Genomic DNA, 19,953 nt, shown 5'->3' with positions numbered 1-19,953 from the left:
AGAAAGATATACATATGTATAAATCCACACATGGACAAGCACATTACCTATATCCCCAGATACACACAAAGTAAATACTAGTGAAGTGTTTATAGTGGAGGGAGGCACTAGCATCTGGGACAGGAAAGGTCTCACAGAACTGATCAGTAGTCAGGATTGTATTAAAAGTCATTCCAGCTTGGGAGCATTGACCAGAGTTTATACTTTGCTAGTATGGCTTCCAATCAATCAATCAATCAATCCATAATTATTGAGCACCTACTGTGTACCAATTGCTGGCTGCTCTCAAAGTAGCATGTGCTAGACTCATCTTGACTCCAGGGAGAGGCATCAAAGCAGTATTTTAGGAGAGGTTGTTGTTCAGTTGTGTCTGACTTTTGGTGACCCTATTTGGGATTTTCTTGGCAGAGATAGTGGAATGGTTTGCTATTTCCTTCTCCAGTTCATCTTACAATTGAGGAACTGAGGCAAATAGGACTTAATGTCTTGCTCGGGGTCAAACAGCTAGGAGATGTCTGAGGGTAGGTTTGATCTTAAGTCTTCCTGACACCAGACCCAGTCACTGCGCCACCTAGCTCCCTGGGGAAAGTCATTCCCCTGTAAAATGGGGGTAATGAACCTCTACCAATCAATCGACAATCATTTCTTAAGTATTTATTGGACCAGATACTAATCTCTGAGAATACAATAAAAGGTAAACCCTGTCTCCCACACCCAGAAAAACCCTTAAACATGTTGCTCTCCTCATAGAGCTGCTATTGGAAGACCAACTGAGGTGAGATACAGAATGGAAAGCACTCAAATAGCAACTTGATGAAGTCACAAGCAAGTTGGAATGGAAGTTGGTAGATCTGGGAGACCACCTTAACTACTTCCTATATCTGAGTCTCAGTTTCCTTACCTGTAAAATGGGAATAACAAGATTTAGAAAGGCTATAATGCCATCTCCAGTCATCCTGATTTCTATATGACCCCTGGATTCAGATGGCTCCAGAGGAGAAAGTGAGGCTGGCAACTTAGCAAAGCACCCCCTCATTCAAGTCCAATTCACTTTCTTGTCAGGGTATCACCTCCCTGATATGATCTTCAAGAAGAACAAACATCACCATTATCATCATATCATCATCATCATGATGTCACAGAGATAGACCTTATTATAGAAATGAATAGAATAAGGCATCTTCCACTATTTTTTATAGAGGAGGATACTAATGCTATTCAGTTGCTCTTTTTAAAAATTGTTATAAGGCGTGACTCTAACATAGTGGAGAAGGAGGGATATATTGGGAAATGAAGTTGATGTTTTAAAAAAAAAAATTTAAGTAAAGGATGAAATAAACTATTTACAGCTTCTCAGGCTGTTCCAACTTCTTCAGGGACTTATGCCCCTTTGCCTTTTAAGGGCTCTAAGACATGGAGAATTCCTCCTGGGATCAGTACTTCTAGTCATGGCCCTGCCCTGCCCTGCCCTGCCCTGCCCTGCCTTGCCCTGCCCTACTCAGCCCTCCCCTTCTCTCTAGGGAATCTTCAGCTCTGAATCCCTGAAAGGAGGGGAAGAGGGAAGTGTCCCTAGGGCCAGGAGAAGATGGATGGATGGATGGATGGATGGATGGATGGATGGATGGATGGATGGATGGATGGAAGGATGGAAGGATGGACAGATGGACGGACGGACGGATGGACGGACGGATGGATGGACGGGCGGACGGATGGATGGATGGATGGAAGGATGGAGAGATGGATGGATGGATGGATGGATGGATGGATGAATAGATGGATGGATGGATGGATGGAAGGATGGAGAGATGGATGGCAGGATGTACCGATGGCAGGATGTACGGATGGATGGATGGATGGATGGATGGATGGATGGATGGATGGATGGATGGATGGATGGATGGATGGATGGATGGATGGATGGATGGATGGATGGATGGATGGATGGATGGATGGATGGATGGATGTACGGATGGATGGATGGATGGATGGATGAATAGATGGATGGATGGATGGATGGATGGAAGGATGGAGAGATGGATGGCAGGATGTACGGATGGATGGATGGATGGATGGATGGATGGATGGATGGATGGATGGATGTACGGATGGATGGATGGATGGATGGATGGATGGATGGATGGATGATATCCCTCACTCTCCAGACAGCTGCAGGGCAGGCTGGCCCAGGGAAGACTGGCAGTGTCCGAGCCCAAGATTTTAGCAGTCCTGGGGGAGGAGGGGAGCACGTGGTGCCGAGATCGAGCCCGCAGCCAGCCCTTTCCAGGGTATTTCGCGCTCCGAGCTCCTGCTTTTGGCTGGCCCAAAGTCTCTCAGAGCCAAGGGGGCCCGTGGGGAGGGGGCGCACCCTCACCTCGGACAGGGGAGGCAGAGCCCCTCGGGTGGACAGTCAGGGTCTCTGTGCACAGCGGCAAGGGAAGCCCAGCTGGGCGGGGCGGGCGGGCCCGGAGGGGGGGAGGAGGGTGGGTCCTGAGCCTGGTCTCCTAAAGCGGCTGCCGCCCCGCCCCCTTCCCCTCCCTCCTCCCCGCTCCAAGCTGGGCCAGGGAGGCCAGGAGGCGGCGGCGGCGCTGGGGAGAAGAGCCCGGAGCAGGCTCCGGGAGTCGGGCTGCCCAGGACGCAGCGCCTGGAGGGCAGCGCCCGGGCTGGGGGGCGCTGCTGTGCGCGGCCCCCGCCCCTCTGCTCCCCGGCTTCAGGCCCGCGGCCGCGGAGGGTCGGGGTAGAGCGCTTGGGCGGCGGCGGGGTGAGGGTGGGGGGCGGCCGCTATGATTGCCTGGGCGGCCCTGGGCCTCCTCTGCCTGCGGCTGGCTTTGGGGCAGAGCATACCTGAGCCAGGTGAGTGGGTGCGGGCGGCGGGGGGCTGCGCTGGGGGCAGCTTGGAGACACAGGCTGGGGGGTGCGGACTGGGCGCGGGGAGGCCCCTTGTCCTGTGCCCCCCAGGCTGGGGGCGCACATTGGGGGTCACCGGCAGCCTGGGTCTTAGTAGCCATCCCTCTCAGACTGGGGGGCGGCCGGCTAGCCCCATCCCGATGGAGGTTTCCAGATGGGATGCGCCTTCGGGCCGGCCAGCTGCGGCTTCCACTCTCCCTGCTGCCTTCGGGCTCAGGAAGGGACCATCCCGGGAACTCCTAACCCGAGAGGGTGCTGTAGCCTGCCCCCGGGTCACCCCCGCTCCGAGCCGAGCAGGGGGAGTCCTGTCATCTCCCGAGAACCTGCCTCCCGTGGCCCTCTCCTCTCTGGTCTTGGGGGCTGCCTCTGGCTTCCCGACCTGCTCGCCTCTGTCCATTGGAGGCTGGCCTTCCTCCGAAGGGACTCTCACTGGGGCCTCTGTCCATTGGAGGCTGGCCTTCCTCCAAGGGGACTCTCACTGGGGCCTCTGTCCATTGGAGGCTGGCCTTCCTCCGAAGGGACTCTCACTGGGGCCTCTGTCCATTGGAGGCTGGCCTTCCTCCAAGGGGACTCTCACTGGGGCCTCTGTCCATTGGAGGCTGGCCTTCCTCCGAAGGGACTCTCACTGGGGCCTCTGTCCATTGGAGGCTGGCCTTCCTCCGAAGGGACTCTCACTGGGGCCTCTGTCCATTGGAGGCTGGCCTTCCTCCAAGGGGACTCTCACTGGGGCCCGCAGCTTTCTCTTTGGCTTGGGAGCTCTCTTTATCTCCCAGCCTGGGTTTTCACAACCTGTAGCTGAGAGGCCCTCGGGGCTGGGAAAGGAGCCTGGGAGGGGCTGAGGGAAAGGCAGGCTGGAGGGCCCCCCTCCCACGCCCTGAACCACCTGCACCCCTGGGCCCCAGGGCCCCAGGGCCCAGGTGGGAGGCAAGAATGGATGGGCCTAGGCTAGCTCTACCTGTGGTCCTGGAGAGGTGCAGTTGGGGGCACTGGAAAGGGTAACCAGCTGGGGGATGGAGAGGAAAACTGTCCCTGCCTCATTTTTCCCATTTGTGGAATGGGCTCACACCCTGTAGCAGGGTCTGCCAGACAGATCCTAGATGCGTGGGTAACTAATTTTAGAGCTGGAAGGGACCTCCTAAGTCATGTGATACAATTCTGTCCTTTTCCAGATGGGGAAACTGAGGCCCAGAGAGATCTGAGTGGCTCAAAGATCATTCAGGTAGCAAGTAGCATAGATAGGATCAGAATACAGGTCCTCCTCTTCCAGTCTGATCACTGACTCTGCCAGGCTGCCTGGGATTACAGAGGACTCTCCCTCTTGTTCCTTAATCATTTCAGTCATGTCACTTCCTTCTCCAGCTCATTTTCACAGATGAGAACACTAAGGCAAATAGGATAAAATGACTTGTCCAGGGTCACATAGCCAGTAAGTGCCTGAGATCAGATTTGAATTCTGGAAGATGAGTCTTCCTGAAACCACTTTGCCACCTAGCTGCCTCATCTCCCTATTTAGCAGTGGAAAATTGAAACCCAGTGAGGGGGCAGATCTCAGGCCAAGATCACAGTCAGTCTGAAACAAAGTCTGAATTCAAATTCAGGTATCTTGAATTTTAGCCCTCTGTACAAATGTTCATTTGGAGGAAAACAGATCCGGTTTGGGGGAATCATATGACAAAAATAGGATAGCTTGAGGGTCCACAATTTGCCCATATATATCTTAGAGTTTTGGGCGCCCCCCCCCCCCATTTCTCATTCCATTACCACCATTTCAGAAGACCATAACTGAAGGTTCTCTGAACCTGTTGGCCTTCTCTCTATCGGAGTGAGCTCTCATAGATCAGCCCCTTTGAGTTGGTCCTTCAAAGCTTCCCCCGACCATCATTTCGCATGACTGGTCTGTGTCAAGCTCTATGATCTAGTCTTCTTGCTGATGTTTGTCTGGCATTCGAGGCTCAGCCTAGGCAAGAGCTCTAGGAGAAAGAGTGATTGTCCTCTGGGCCCTGGGAGCCGGCAGTTACTTCAATGAAGCTTTTCTTAGGGGAAAGAAAAGGAGTGGAGAGGGGGATGCCCCACCGGAAAGGTGAAAGGCTGACCCTGTCCTGCCTAAGCCCCAGCTAAGAGCCCCTTTAGAAATCAACCTTCCCTGGCCATGGGCTGCACCATGAGGGAGTGGAACAGAGGGATAAGGAGGTGACTAGTGTCTTCTTTGAAGTCTTTCCAAGTCCCCATTGCAAGGCCGGGGGCCAGGGAAGCAAAAGCAGGAGGAAGGGGAGCTATCAGACTCCCCCCATATTTGTTCCATGGAGTGCTGGCTGAGCGTAGGCCTAGTGTTCAGTGGGGATTCAGGGTCCTTGAGACTGCCTCATCTCAGATAGAATCCCAGCATGGCAGCATGGGAGAGTATTGAGAGATCATCTAGGCCTATTCCCTGGCTTGGAAGGAGAAACAAACCAAAAGAGAAAGAGAAAGGGGGTCTGGGCTGAAGTACACATTATCCGGGTACTCACCAGTGTCTGAGGAAGCCCAGGCAAACCTTTCTGTCCCTAAGGCTTTCAGCATGGGCCAATCCCCAAACTTCCTGAAGGTCACATTGGACACCAGAATGCAGGTACCTTGGAGGTTCTCTGGCACCTGGAAGGACTTTATCTTCCCCTTCTCCCACCTCCTCCATCTCACCATTTCCTCTTCAACTTCTCTCTCTTTCCTCACTCTTTCTATTCCTCTTTTTCCCATTTCCTCCTTCTCTCCCCTCTCCTTCCTCTATTCCTTCTCTCTTCCCTCTCTCCCTTTCTCTCCCTCTCCTCCTCTTTCTCTCTCTCTCCCTTTCTCTTCTCTCTCCCTTTCTCTTCTCTCTCCCTCTTTTCCTCTCTGTTCTGGCTCCTTCTTCCTCTCTTCCCCCTTCTTCTCTCTTTCCCTCTTTCTCTATCATTCTCCCTCTTCTCTTCGTTTTCTTGTTTCTTTCCCTCTCCCCTCCCTTCCTCTCCTCTCTCCTCCCTCTCTCCCCCTCCTTCTCTTCCTTCTCCCTTCTCTGTTCCTTCTCTTTTCTCTCTTCCCCCTTTTCCTTTCTATCCCTCCTTTCTTTCTCAATCATCTCCTCTTTTTCTTCCTCTCCTCTCTCCCTCTTCCTTTTCCCTCTTTCTTCCTCTCTTCCACCTCTCTTCCTCCCTCTCTTTCTCCTCCCATTTCTTTCCCTCCCTTCCTCCTCTCCTCCTTCCTCCTTCCCCCTCTTTTTATCTTCTCTCTTTCCCTTCCTTTCCTCTCTCTCCCTCTCTTCTTCCATCTCTCTCCCTCCAGTTTTCTCTGCCTTCCTCTCTTTCCCTCTCCCCTCTTCCTCCTTTCTTCTCTTCCTCTTTTCCTCATCTCTCTCCCTCTTCCCTCCAGTTTGCTCTGCCTTCTCTCTCTTTCCTCTCCCTTCCCTTCCTCCCTCTTCCCTCTCCTCCTCTCTGTTTACCTCACCTCACCTCCATGTTGTTGTAAACATCATATGAGACAACATATGTGTATAAAGCTTTGCAATCTTTAATATGTTATAAACATAGTAGATAGACAGTCAGTTATTCTTGCTGTCCCACCGCTGAGTTCTTCTCTGTCTTTCTTTTTCTGCCAGGCCCTGCCACACACACCCCAGCTGCCCAGGGTGACCTCCTCTTCTTGCTGGACAGCTCAGCCAGTGTCTCCTACTACGAATTCTCTCGAGTGAAGGAGTTTGTGGGGCAGCTGGTCCAGCTGCTACCCTTGGGCCCAGGGGCTGTGCAAACCAGCATGGTGCACGTGGGCAGCAAGCCCACTGTCGAGTTCCCCTTTGACCAGTACTACTCAGGGGCTGCCGCACAGGAGGCCATCCGGGCTGCCAAGCAGCTAATGGGGGACACCAACACCGGACTGGCCCTGGATCTGGCCAAGGAGCAGCTATTCACCACCAAGGCAGGCGCTCGGCCTGGCGTGCGCAAGGTGTTGGTGTGGGTGACCGACGGTGGCTCAAGCGATGATACAAAGGCCCCCATGCAGGCCCTCAAGGACCTGGGGGTGACTGTCTTCATTGTTAGCACTGGCCGAGGCAACTTTCTGGACCTCTCTGCTGCAGCCTCCCAGCCCTATGAGAAGCACCTGCGATTTGTGGATGTGGATGACTTGCAAATTGTTGTTCCTGAGCTGCGGAGCTCCATCCTTGGTAGGCCCTTAGTCCCTGGGAAACCAGAATGCATAAGGGTCTGAGGTTAGATGTCAAGCAGAACTTCCTGAAGGAGCTAGTGAAATGTCATTCCTTTATTTAAACAAACATTTTAAAGAACCCACTACTTTCTTATTTATATATTTTACTTCTATTTATTTATTTTGGGACAATTTATTTATTTTGAGAGTTGAGTGATTTACCCGGGGTCCCACAGGTAGCAAGTGTCTGAGACAAAATTTGAACTCAGTTCCTTCTTGACTCGAGGGCTGGTGCTCTATCTGCTGTGCCATCTAGTTGCCCCACCTACTACTTTCAAGGTGCCAGCCAGAGTTACAAAGACAAAAATGAACAATTCCTACCCTCAAGAAACATGGTTTTTGCTGGGGACACTCCATGTATACAGTAAGGATATAGATGGCTAAATAAAGACAAGGTAATGTGAGATCAATTACAGGGTTACAGATTGAGAGCTTTAGAAGTTTTCTGGGGGGGCAGTTAGGTGGCACAGTGGATAGAGCACCAGCCTTGGAGTCAGGAGGACTTGGGTTCAAATCTGACCTCAGACACTTAATAATTATCTAGCTGTGCAGCCTTGGGCAAGCCATTTAACCCCATTTGCCTTGCAAAAAAAAAACCCTATAAAAAAAGTTTTCTGGGTCAGTTCCTTCATTTTTCAGATGAGGAAACTGAGGCCCAGCGATTTCAAACAAATATTGTCCCTTGAACTGGAAATTCAGCCATCTTCCCGTTATACCACATTAATACCTGAGTTCAAACAGGAGGGTGGGGCATCAGGAGTAGTAAATGGTGCCAATTAAACTTTAGATTAAAGAAAGATAAAATTCCAGGAAGCAGAGATGAGGAAGGAAATAAATTCCAACATAGGGAGTAGCCAGGTAAAGGTTTGGTGGCCAGAGATCTAATACTGAACTCAAGAATCAGCTAACAGGCCAGTTTGGATGAAATGTCGGGTTCATGGAAGGGAGTGATATGTGTCCTTCATTCTCAAAGAGGACCACGACATCAGGGAGGTGATGCCATGACAAGCACGTGAATTGGATTTTTGAGAAGGGGAACTGTGCCATGCCGCCAGCCAGCTTCACTTTCTCCTGAGGAGCTATCTAGATCCAGTGATCAGATATGAATCAGGATGACTGGAGATGGTCCTGTGTGTGAGTCAGTCAGGGTTAAGTGACTTGCCCAAGGTTACACAGCTAGAGTCAAGTATCTGAGGCCAGATTCGAACTTCTGTTCTCTTCACTAAGGTCAGCAACTTGATCCATTGCCCCACCTAATGATATGGACTATGTCTGCAGAGGCAGAGAGTGGAGGACATTAAACTCTAGTTTGCATTATATCCTAGAGGCAAGAGATCTTGGAGCAGATGAACAATATGGTAACAGCTTTCCCAAGGTTCCTTTGACAGGTGTCCAGAGGAAGCATTGGAGCAGCCAGAGATGGGCAGTAGTGTAGCCAATCAAGAAGCAGTTAGCATGGTGCATTCTTTTGGCTCACTATTGTGTGAAGGGGGTCCTTTGATGCTGAGGTGGCGTACAGCCTAAGCTCAGGGAGGGGTACAGGTGGTGACCTGTCATCCTTGACTCTTCCCCCTCCTCCTTCATATTACAACAATTCAATTCTTATGTCTTTCTCCCTATTCTGTTCTCTCCTCTCCACTCCCAAGGCTATCTTCATTCAAGTTCACTTCTTACCTGTTACAGAGGTGGCCTGTTCATCTCTTTGCCTCAAGTCTCTCCCTTTCTCACCTAGCTACCAAAGTGTCATTCCCTCTCCCCTCTTCCTTTCAGGTTTAATCATATCATTCTCCACTTAATAAACTCCAATGGTTCCCTTTTTCCTCTTCCAAATAAATCTCTCTTTGTCATTCAAGACTCTTTATTACCTGGCTCCAACTGACCTTTCCCAGTCTTAAAATACTTTATTATTACCTTTCATATACTCTACAACCACGTTGAACTTGATATTTCTCAAAAAATGACATACCATCTGTCATCTCCCATTTCTATGCCTTTGACCAAGCTGTCTCATGACTGGAAAGCATTTGCCCCTCACCTCTGCATCTTAGAACCCTCCATTTCCTTCAAAGATAAACTCATGCATCCTTTCCTCAAATGAGACCTTTTTTGATTTCACCCAATGGGTAATGCCCTTCCCCCATCACTTTGTATTGATTTAATATATGCTAATCTGTGTGAATGTTGTTGGACAGATGAGGGTAGGGACAGTTCTGAGTTTTGGTTTTATATCTCTGGTGTCCAGTATAGTATCTGGAGGGTAGGAAGCAACAAATGTCTGTTGGTTCGTCCCTAGTAGATTGGTCACCAGTTGATGAATGTGGCGATCAGAGCAGTTCTAGAAGCTCTTTTACCTAGGGGTGTGGGGTTGGTCCTCCAGTCATCTCTATTAGCAAAGGGAGTGCCCCAAAAGAAGGAAATCATAAGGCTTTGAAGTATGTGTTGTTAGAGGGGTGTTTGTGTGTGTGTGTGTGTGTGTGTGTGTGTGTGTGTGTATGCATTTGTGTGTATGAGATACTTTTGCAGGGGAACAGGAAGTTTAGATAAGATTAGGGTCCCTAACTTCAGAGGGCTCACTGTCATAAACCAGCATAAGAAACAAAGAAAGATAATAATAGAAGGCATCACTTTGATGATTTGTGTCTTAGACCCCTCTGAATAAGGTGCTCTTGGAGGAAAGTTATTCCTGCCAGGGAACCAGGGAAGGTTAATCAGGGAGTTAATCAGTTCCTCCCTAGAGGAGGAACCATTCAAGTTGAGTTGAGAGGAAGGGTAGGAATCTAGCAAGGAGAGAATTCTAAACTTAGGGACTGAAGTTTGCAGACACAGCTGACCAAGAATCCAGGGTACATTAGGGCTTGGGGAAGGGTTGAGCCATACCATGTATGAAGGGAGTAATATGACCTAACACTATGGCAGTCAGGTTTTATAGTAGAGTACCAGCCTTGGAGTCAGGAGGATCTGAGTTCAAATCTGGTCTCAGACACTTGATACTTACTAGCTGTATGACCTTAGGAAATCACTTAACCCTGATTACCTTACATCCAGAGTCAACTCCAGTCGTCTGATCTCTGTCTGGTCACTGGACTCAGAGGACTGGAGGAGAAAATGAGGCTGGTGACTTTGCTCAGCACCCCTCACACAAATCCAATTCATATCATCATGACCCATCACCAGAAAGGTAGTGCCACCTTAGGCAGGGTCTTCAGGAGTTGGAACTTTACTCAGCAGGTATGAGGGAGATATTGAAAGTTGTTGAATTCAGGAGGAATATGCCCAGATGTATCCTTGAAGGGAGATTTTCAAGAATTTTACATATATATATATATATATATATATATATGTTATCATATTTGAGAATAAGGGTTCTGGCAGAGAGACGTTTTAGATCTGGAAGGGATCATAAAGTCATTAGTCATAAGATTAGAACATCCTAAGTTCATTGTTCCAGAGATGAAAGGGCTGTCAAATTTAACCTCCTCATTTGACAGATGAACAAACAGCCCAAATGCTAGACTTTTTTGGATGTGGGGACAGGGGGAGGGAAAAGGGAGACATCTCAGACCTAGTCCCTCTTCTTGGGAACTTAGTTTGCCTGGAGATAGGAGACTCACTTATGATTCACCTCTGAGCTCAGAGAAGGGAGACATGGGCAGGACAGATTTCATGGAAGAGGTGGACAATGTTGAATTGTATCCCAAAGGATTGGGAGAGAAGTGAGGTGAAAGCCATTCAGATCCAGCAAGGGCCAGAGGCCGGGGTGGGTCATAATAAGAGTCTGGCTGAGACTGACCGTCTTCTGTAGGGGTTTTGGGTAGGAAGGCAGAATGGCCATTGGGACCTTCTGGGAGGACCTTGCTAGGTTGAGGACCTTGTGGGCAGTGGGGAGCAATAGAAGGTTTAGGAGCAGGAGATTTCCATATTCCAAGTCTCTGAAGATTAGGAAAATTATTCCTATAAGGTACTTTGGAAGAATGGCTAGGATAAGGCTGATGCAATAGTGCAGGAGAGAAGTAATAAAGGGCAGCATAGGGGAGCTGGCATCAGTACCTTCGTCTCTGGAGGGAGGGACTGGGGAGAGAGAAGGAAGCTGCCCAGCAGGTGGGCTGGGGCCCTGGCATTCTTCATCAAGCCAGCAGTGTCTGGCCCAATCCCAGTCCAGGCCAGCTGTGGTTGCAATAACATGCCAGAAACCCGAGGATTCTTGTGTCCTCTCTCTGGGTTAATCATTGGCTTCCAAGCAGTGGGGAAAGGAGGTGGGTCATGTGTTGAAGGCTGGAGAGGCCAGAGAGGGCTGTTCCTTAAGAATCCATCCCAGGGAGGATCCCAAGGCAGCAGGGCCAGAAGAAACAGGGCAGCAGGCTGAGGATGGTTTGCTTCTGCTGCTTCAGGACCAACTCTCAGAAGCAGTGGTAAAACTCAAAAGTATCTGCAGGGTGGTGGGACTTTGAAGTGAAAGTAGGGACCTATGGCACAGACTCCATCTGGCTCATGCAATATCTCTCCTTAACTAACCCTTCAAGTCATCCCACTAGACTCAATTCCCTAACATCCCAAAGATGTGAGTTTGGCAATCCTCTGGTCCTCAAACCTTCTGTAGCTCCCCAGTGCCTACATGGTTCTACTTGGCATCTGACCAAGACTAAGGGAGCTGAGAATCTTAGCTTCTCATTCCCTAGGGGAGGGAGGAAGAATGTGACCCAGCTCCAGACTACCAAATCCTGCCTGGATCCTTTGCCCATTTTCAGGGAGAGAGCCCAAGGGCCTCAGTCTGAAATTCTTGGGGCCCAGCCAGACTGAGCAGTAGGACTCTGCCAGGGCAGAGCTGAGGTGAGTCATAAGCCCAGTCGAGCTCAGCTCATTGGGAAGGCAGCTTGGAACAGTAGAAAGAGCATAGGTTCCAAAGTCAAAGGACTGGAGTTCAAGTCCTACCTCTGACACTTATTAGTCTTGGGCCTGGCATTTAACCTTGTAGGGGTCAGTGTTCTCATCTGGAAAGTGTAGGGGTTGAACCAGGCAGCTTCTGAAGTCCCAACCAGTCCAAGATTTGGAGGAATAAGGAGGGAGCTGGGTAGCATCCTTATCATGATTGCCAATATATAGCCTTCAGGAGAAGGAAAATTTGAGCAGTCATATCTACTCAGACACGGGGGGGGGGGGGGGGGGGCTTAGCAGGAAGAAGAATCTTTAAGCCCTTACTGAATGAACTAGACAGAGGGTTCTCCTCAGGAGAATTCTGGGAGGGGAAGGGAAGATCAAACCGCCTCTGACCCACTGAAAACTGAAAATGAAACTCACAGACTGCAAACTAAATTAACTCCTAGCTGCTGGTGCAGTTCTGAATGAGCCAAATCTAACTTGTTAGCCCTTCCCTGTTAGGTTATCATGGGAAAAGGCTGAAGAGTCTTTAGTTCCTAAGTCCCTAATAGTGGGGAGAGAGAAGCGCCTGGGGGCTAAATCAGAGGAGAGGAGGAGGTTTGGGAGGGGGCTAGGGAAAAGTAAGTCTTTATATAAAAAAAAAACTGGCTCACCTGGGAAGGTGATATTGTCTGACTCTTCCTATTTCTTCTCTCTCTTTCTCTCTCCACTCTTGCTATGGCCAGAGGCAATGCGGCCTGATGAGCTTCATGCCACTGATGTCACATCCCATAGCTTCCGCCTGGTATGGCCACCCCTGCTGTCTGGTGATTCTGGCTTCTACCTTCTGGAGGTGACCCCCAGTGGTGACCCTGGTGCCAAGAAGAGCCACTCCTTGCTTGGGAATGAAACCAGCTATTTGTGGGATGGCCTGGAACCCAGTACCACCTACAAGGTGGTCTTGGTCCCCGAGTCCAACCAACAGTACCTGCCCCCACAGGCTACTCAAGTCACTACTCTGGAAGGTGAGACTCCTGAAGATAATGGATGGAGGAAGAAGAGCTGGGAGTCATAGAAACTAATGCTCACTCCCTGTACCCCAGAGGATGTTGGGAGGAAGAAGGGTCTGATAAGGCAGAGAGGTGGAGAGGGGAAACCTCCAAGTATTTGGGATCAGGGAAAGGAATTCTTCCCTCAGATAGAATGAAGGGAGGGCTAGAAAAGAATCTCCCATTGAGAAGGGGAGGGTCTAGGGCTTCTGGTTTTCCCCAAATCACATACTTCTCATACCCTACAGAAGAGGTCAGCCCAGCCCGGATTGTCATCTCCCACTCAAAGCCCAATAGTTTTCACGTAAGCTGGGCCCCAACACCTGCAAGCGTGCTACGGTACGAGATTCTTTATGGCCCCCTGCCAGGGGGTGAGGCCCAGTTTCTCCAGGTGCCCAACACAGAGAACAGCACCACGTTGGAAAACTTGTCACCCAACACTACCTACCTGGTCACCGTGGCTGCCATCTATCGGTCTGGTCGAGAGAAAGCTCTGTCAGCTAAGGCCTGTACACAAGAAGGTGAGGATGGGTCAAGGGCAGCCTCAGGGGCTCAGAGCAACACAGAAGGCAGGGCCATACCTAGACTACCCCAGCTGAGAGTGACTAGACATATAGTACAAGGGAGAAAAGTTTGGCCTTGGGGATGGGAAGGCCTAGGTTCCAATCCTGCTCCTGTCCCATCCTGGCTTCGACTCCCTAAGACTCCTTTAAATCCTGGTAAAGGAGTTCCTCACTGGTTCCCACAGGGATGAAATCACAAGAAGAAGAAAGAAGTTAGTCTTCTCTACCAGAAAGAAAATGGAATAGTAGAGAGAATTGCTCAGGAGTCAGAAGGCTTGAGTCTGAGTCTTGGCTGATACAAAAGAATGGCAGGAGGTGGTAGAGTTGAGTTTTGAATCCATCTTTGGAGAAAGGCAGCCTAGTACAATGGGTAGAACTCAGTATAATCTGGATTCAAATCCAAACTCAGACACTAGGTGTGTCAGACCACACCTCCTAACCTCTCTGGGCCTCAATTTTCCCATCTGCAAAATGGGAAAATAAACATATACTAAGGGCTTACCATGTGCTGAGTACGGGGGGGGGGGGGGGGGGACTGATATATGCAAAAAGAGAGACTATGCCTATCATTGAGAAGCTTACATTCTAATGGAGAGGAGGGGTGGTGACAAAATACAAAAGGGAGCAGAACTATAAGGGGCAGAGGAAAAGAAACAGCGCCAAACTGAGAAGCCAGCTGAGGCATGGAGACCAGCTCAGAGCTAGCAGCTGAGAAAAGGATAATTTTTTGGGGGGGGGGCTTCTCCCCAAAATGGAATCCCAGAGAGGAATTTGCCAATGCAAAGGGGACTCCAGGAATGGAGGGATGTTCCAGGATGAGAAGGGCTGAAGTCTAGAGAGCTAGAAGCAGGACTTTTATTATTATCTTATTAAAATTATTTTGTTCATTAATTTTTATTGTTATTTTATTTACAATACTTTTATTATTACCTGGACTGTTTCTGTAAGCAGACATACATTCCTACCCAGGATGGGAAGAGGAGTCTTATTCAGTCTTAATGTCCCCCCCCCAAAATTCTAAGAGTCAAAGATAACTCATCAATTCTCTGAGCCAAGAGGAGACCATATATCAGATTGTTCCTCCTCTCCATGCTCCCTGCCCCCATTCACCTTTTCCCACTGATCCTAATAAGCCCACATGTGTTGTGGGTCATGAATGTGGTTTGGTATGGGAGGTGGGTTACAGATAAGTTAGAAAGAATTGTATCCTGAAGTAGCAAGCTCCCTGTCACCAGGGAGAGCAGAACTTGTAGATGCAGAGTGGATTCCTTCTATTGGGAAAAGTTGGGTTTGAGACCCTCAGGGTCCTCCTGGCTCATGGAATCTGCATGTTTTAGGAAGCTGGGGAGATTATTGGGGATGAGAATAGGGTCTTTGAATGCTAGTTTTTAGTCTATCTCTTATAAGGTTTGTCCTTCCAACACAGTATTCTGTACATGATGAATACTTAATGAAGAGGCACCATCACCCAGTGGGGAAGACCTGCCTTCAAGTCTGCCTCATCCACCTTGTAATTACGGCACTCTGGACCAAGCATAATCTCATTGTGCCTCAGTTTCTAATGTTTAAAATGAAGGGGTCAGATGGCAGCCACTAAAGTCCCTTCTACATTTATGGGACACCCCTTGGGGTCCCTTGTCCCTTCTGTGCCAGGCTCTCCATTCCTTAGGACTCTGCTGACCTCAGCCTCTTTTCTGCCCTGGGGCCAGTGGCCTCCAAGATTGGGCGCCTCTACTTCCAGAGCCTCGGCCCTAGCACTGTGAAAGCCTCATGGGATTCTGCAGAAGGTGATGTCCAGGGTTACCAGATACGGTGCCGGCGGCAGGTAGGGGCCCCGTCCCTTCTCAGTGTCTCACCACAGACCCACAGTGTCATCCTCACGGGCCTATCTGCTGGCACCACCAACCATGTGTGTGTGACGCCCATCTACCAGAGCCACGCTGGGGCTCGGCGGTGCCAGACCATCCGCATGCACCCTGGTGAGTGGAGAAGGGAACGATAGCAGCAGGTAATAAAATTCTGATCCCAAAGATGGTCAGAGTTGAGGAGCTCAGAGGAGAGGAAATATGGGAGGGCTGGAGGAATCAGGGAACAAGAACTTTGTAGAAAAGGTGTGACTTCAAGTGAAGCTTATAGAATGACTAAAGTTTAGGCATCTGGAAAATAGAAGGACCAGTGGGAAGGAGTATACCCTGTGAGAAGAAATCCAGAGAGAGGCCTGGCTGAAGGGGAGAGAACCGGGGCTTGACCCCTGCAGGAGGGCCCACAAGTGGGTAGGTGACCTTCCAGGTGATATACTAGACTGTCCTTTTTCTGTTGGCTGAGGATCTGTGGGGGCTGGACATATAGCAAATGGAAGTCCTGGAGGAGTCTGTTCCATAGAGTCACTCTGTACTTTTCAACCAGCCTAGAAAAACTCAGTTTTGCTCAGTGAGAATATTTTCTGACACAAAACTGACCATATTTTCTATTTCTTTTCAGTCACACCAGCTCCTGAGTATCGACTCACTTAGCCATGTACCAAAATGTCATTAGTCCCAAATAACAGGAGAGCCCAGCCTTTCCATCAGAAACAGCCCAGAGGGGAAAGCGCTGGGCCGAAGAGATTGGAGAGAGATGGAATCTCGGTGGCTAGTTGGTCTCTCTGAACCCCATCAGTCCTTTCTCCTCCCTTGTGGGGTACCTACATCCAGTGGGGCAACAGTCAGCTTGGTGCAGCTTGGGCCATCCTCAAGGACTTGGGTTCAAAACTTGAGGTGCTGATTGTTCAGCTATCAGCCCTAGGTTCACTCTCTTCTCTCTTGTACTAACACATGTTGTTGATGACCTGTCCAAAGTGAAGAGTTGAGGAGGATGGAAGGTATTGACCCAAGACCTTGTCTCTATTTTCCTAGGCCTGGTTTCCCCAGAAGAGAGGGGGGATGGAGATTGTGCCTCAAGTCTTGATTGGGGAATTTGAATAGGGTTGGCCATGGGTGTAGAATATAGGCAGAAGAGGGATACAGGGATGACCACTGTCCTCTCAGATTTGCCCCCTTCTAATCCTAAAGGTTTTCCCCCAAAATTAAATTTCCCCAATTAGGACTCCAACCACTTTTTCTTCTCATGTGGCAGAGCCTGTCCTTAAACGAAGATTTCCTCCCCCATTTCCAACAAGTGGTCTCTAGGAGATCACTAACACCCAAAGATACAAGAATTGCATCAGATCTTTCTTGAAGAGTATCCAAGGAGAGGGCATGTGGAGGGGGCCATGTTTGAGGCAGAAAATACATCTTTCTTTTCAAATAAAAACAAGAATAACAACAATTCTTCCCTGGTTGATAGTCTGTCAGCTGATCCTTAGGCGAAAGAGACAGATTCTGACAGTAGGTCTCTACTCCAGGTCATGAACTCCATGCCAGAGCTCAAGGTCACCTCTGAAGGAGAAATTCTGTTCAATTCCATCACTGTTAAGTATCTGTCACATGCCAGACACTGAGAGTACAAAACAAAAAGTGAATGTATTCCTGCCCTCAAGGCCCTTACATACTACTAGTGACATTGGAAGGGTCTACTGGGGAGGCGAAAATCAAAATAATCATAAGCTACTTTGTCCAAGTGCCCCATGGTGGGGCCAGTGGAAGATGGCTGAATTTTCAGTGTTCTGCCCTGCCCCTTCCTACAAGGGGTTCTGGTTTCTCTTGTACTCTGCTACTCTTTTCTAGTACTAGTTCCTCTTTGTGGCCCAGTGAAGTGGCCCTAGATTGCTTCTAACTCCCAAACTCATGCTAAGTAGGACTCCAAAGGGAGAACTCTTGTGTTCAAATCCCAGCCGGTGGATGTCTAGATCACCAAATGATTTTTGCACAGGCTATCTTGAACTAACCAAATGCTTTGGTTTTTTTCCCTTGTTACCCCATTGATGTAACAGACTTTTAAATGACAATAAATTAAGCCTACACACAGAATGGTTTTCCTCTCTCAAATGTTTCTCTGTTGGTTTTTGGTAAAAAAGCCCAGATGGATGATACAATTTAAAAAAATAAAGCAACAGATCTGTTTGCTAAAACAGCCTGATTTCCAGACCCAGTGTGTGGGGAGGGGATCCTTGTGTCCCCAGTTTTTCAAGAGGTTAGTTAGAATTATGTGCTAGAAAGAGAAACTATCTGGATCTTGGCTCTATTACTTCTTACTTCCTTTGTAATCCCAGGCAGGTTAGTTCTCCTCTTCGATTCTGCTTTCTCATCCCAAGAATGTCCCAGCCAGTTTTAAATGCAAAATTCTTCCCTCCTCTGTTCATTTTCATGAAACTGGCCAAACTATTCAACATTTATTAAAGACGGCTTTGTGTCAAGCACTGCTGGGTGCTCCATAGAAGGTCAGAGCTTGGAAGGGGCCTCTGATCTAACCCAGAATCCCCTCAACACTGTCCTCAGCAAGTGGTCCTCCAGGTTCCCCTTGATGACCTGGAGGGAGGGGCAACCCTTGCTCTCCAGTCTACCTTTAATGGCTACTCTCCAGTCTAAAGCTGCCTTTCCTCACTTCCACCTATATAGTTTCCAGCTCTTGGGGGCTGAACAGAACTAGAATTGTTTCTCTTCTTGCTAGTGACCTTCCTTTGGACCCTCCTAGGTTAAATAAGACATCCCTGGGAGGACCCTGGGAGGATCACTGGACTGACTGAAGACTTGAGTTCTGATAGATATCAACCCTAGGAACCCTGGCTTAATAGCAGAGCAGGTTTCCTTCCCAAGATCTTTGTGTCCCCACTTGTTACGCATAGTAGGCATTTAATTTGTGTTGACTTGAAAAAATTGACTTGAGAATGTGGCTGTGAAGAAATATTTGTAAAGTTTAATGCATTTTAGAAATGGAAAAGTTGTGTAGTAGTTTGAGTTCTGAACTTTTGATTCAAGCAGATCTGGGTTCAAATTCCTGCCTCAGACACTGACCTAATCACTTAACCTCTTTCCATCCCAGTTTTTTCATCTATAAAAAGTGAATTTATTAAGCGACTATTATATCCCAAGTGCTGGGCTGCAAATACAAAAAGACAGACCCTTCCCTCAAGGAGTTTACATTCCAGGGTAGACTACACAGATAGGGAAGGGTTGGAAGTTATGGCCTGGGATGATTCAAAGATTGTAGGCGGGCCAGAGGAAGAGATTGTTTTGCCCTTTCTGGAGGCAAGAGTTGTGTTATTTAACAGTCTGATGGGGGGGAGGGGGAGAAGGAAGGGGAGAACTGATGAAAAAACTACTTTCTTATGCATAGGGTAAGCCCTCTGGCCCAAACAGTTTACACAGGAGTATCTTAATTGAAAGTATATTTTTAGAATGCAGTTTTACCAATGACTTCCTGCTAGCATAAATGTCTGTGCCAATGGCAGCACTGTCAATGAGTTATTGGTCTGGTCTTCCCTAGTGGACTCCATTGACAAGAAGCCTACTCTCTCCAGATTCTGATAGTAGGCCCAACACCTTTGGATTACTCTGGTAGGCAAGAAGCTTTTTCTTAGTGGTGACCTAAAATCTGATTCTTTGCATTTTATTCCACTCAACTGGTCCTCCTATCTTGTTACCACCCCACTAATCCATTCTGCCACTGCCCTGGGAAGGCACTCATCTTTCCTGTGACCTCCCCTTTATGTGTATTGTCTCTCCCCTTTTAGAGTGAAAGCTCCTTCAAGGGACAGGTGCTGTCTTTGGTTTTTGGGGTTTTGTTTTTTTTTATTTGTATCCACAGCATTTGGCACACGGCCTAACATAGTTTAAGTGCTTTTTCTTCCATCCATTCCTTGTTCCTAATCTGATAGCCAGGAACAATAAAAACAAGAACAATGCTATCCAATTTCAACCCTTCAAATCTCTGAAGATAGTTTTCAATCATCTCTGCTCACAACCATTCATCCTTTAGTTTGATCTTAATTTATTCTATTGTTTGAAACATCCTGGCCTCTTTCCAGGCCTAACTTCTAATTTATATAGCTTTGCTGTGAATGAAAAAAAAATTGCAGAAGGAAGATAGCCACCTAGCCCATTTTAGGGATTATGGAGGGAGGCTTCCTGGGCCACTGTATTAAAGCAAGGCTTGCATCAATTACATAAATGTTTTTTAAGGATCTCTTGTGTGAAAGGCTCCATAGGGAATACATATGGTGCTCCACCGGAACATTGAGCGAGTGGGTTATTCATGGGGTAGAAGGTGCAAATCCTTCTCATGTCTACTTTCCTGACCACATGATGATGGGTGCTGAATATTCACAATGAAAATGGGAAGATTGGAGGAAATTGCTTTGCAAAATTTAAAGCACGAATGAGCTATGAAATGATAAAAACTCACCCAGGCGGAACATCTGCAGTTTGCTGAGTAGCCTGAAAGAAGAGACAAGC

General features: G+C 48.5%; 1 protein-coding gene across 3 annotated transcripts; it reads left to right on the top strand.

The window, feature by feature from the left end:
* The first annotated feature begins 2,744 nt into the window (after positions 1-2,744).
* VWA1 (von Willebrand factor A domain containing 1) lies at positions 2,745-17,529 on the top strand. Of its 3 annotated transcripts, none has more exons than XM_074218738.1 (6): positions 2,745-2,850; positions 6,512-7,075; positions 12,717-12,995; positions 13,271-13,540; positions 15,292-15,561; positions 16,064-17,529. In XM_074218738.1, exons 1-6 carry the CDS (start codon positions 2,781-2,783, stop codon positions 16,093-16,095), a joined length of 1,485 nt encoding a protein of 494 aa, XP_074074839.1. In that variant the 5' UTR covers positions 2,745-2,780; the 3' UTR covers positions 16,096-17,529. The 3 variants fall into 3 exon arrangements, with proteins under 3 accessions (XP_074074839.1, XP_074074840.1, XP_074074838.1); XM_074218739.1 differs by having other exon boundaries at positions 13,268-13,540; positions 15,292-15,407; XM_074218737.1 differs by having other exon boundaries at positions 13,268-13,540.
* Positions 17,530-19,953: the final 2,424 nt, after the last annotated feature.

The sequence above is a fragment of the Macrotis lagotis genome, chromosome 1, assembly GCF_037893015.1.
Source record: "Macrotis lagotis isolate mMagLag1 chromosome 1, bilby.v1.9.chrom.fasta, whole genome shotgun sequence".
Taxonomy (NCBI): domain Eukaryota; kingdom Metazoa; phylum Chordata; class Mammalia; order Peramelemorphia; family Peramelidae; genus Macrotis; species Macrotis lagotis.
This window is presented reverse-complemented; position numbering and strand designations above follow the sequence as displayed.

Coding starts and splice junctions, on each gene's coding strand:
- VWA1 (XM_074218737.1), top strand. CDS start 2,781: ATGATTGCCTGGGCGGCCCTGGGCCTCCTCTGCCTGCGGCTGGCTTTG. Junction 2,851..6,511: donor GCAGAGCATACCTGAGCCAG/GTGAGTGGGTGC, acceptor TTTTTCTGCCAG/GCCCTGCCACACACACCCCA. Junction 12,996..13,267: donor TCAAGTCACTACTCTGGAAG/GTGAGACTCCTG, acceptor CATACCCTACAG/AAGAGGTCAGCCCAGCCCGG.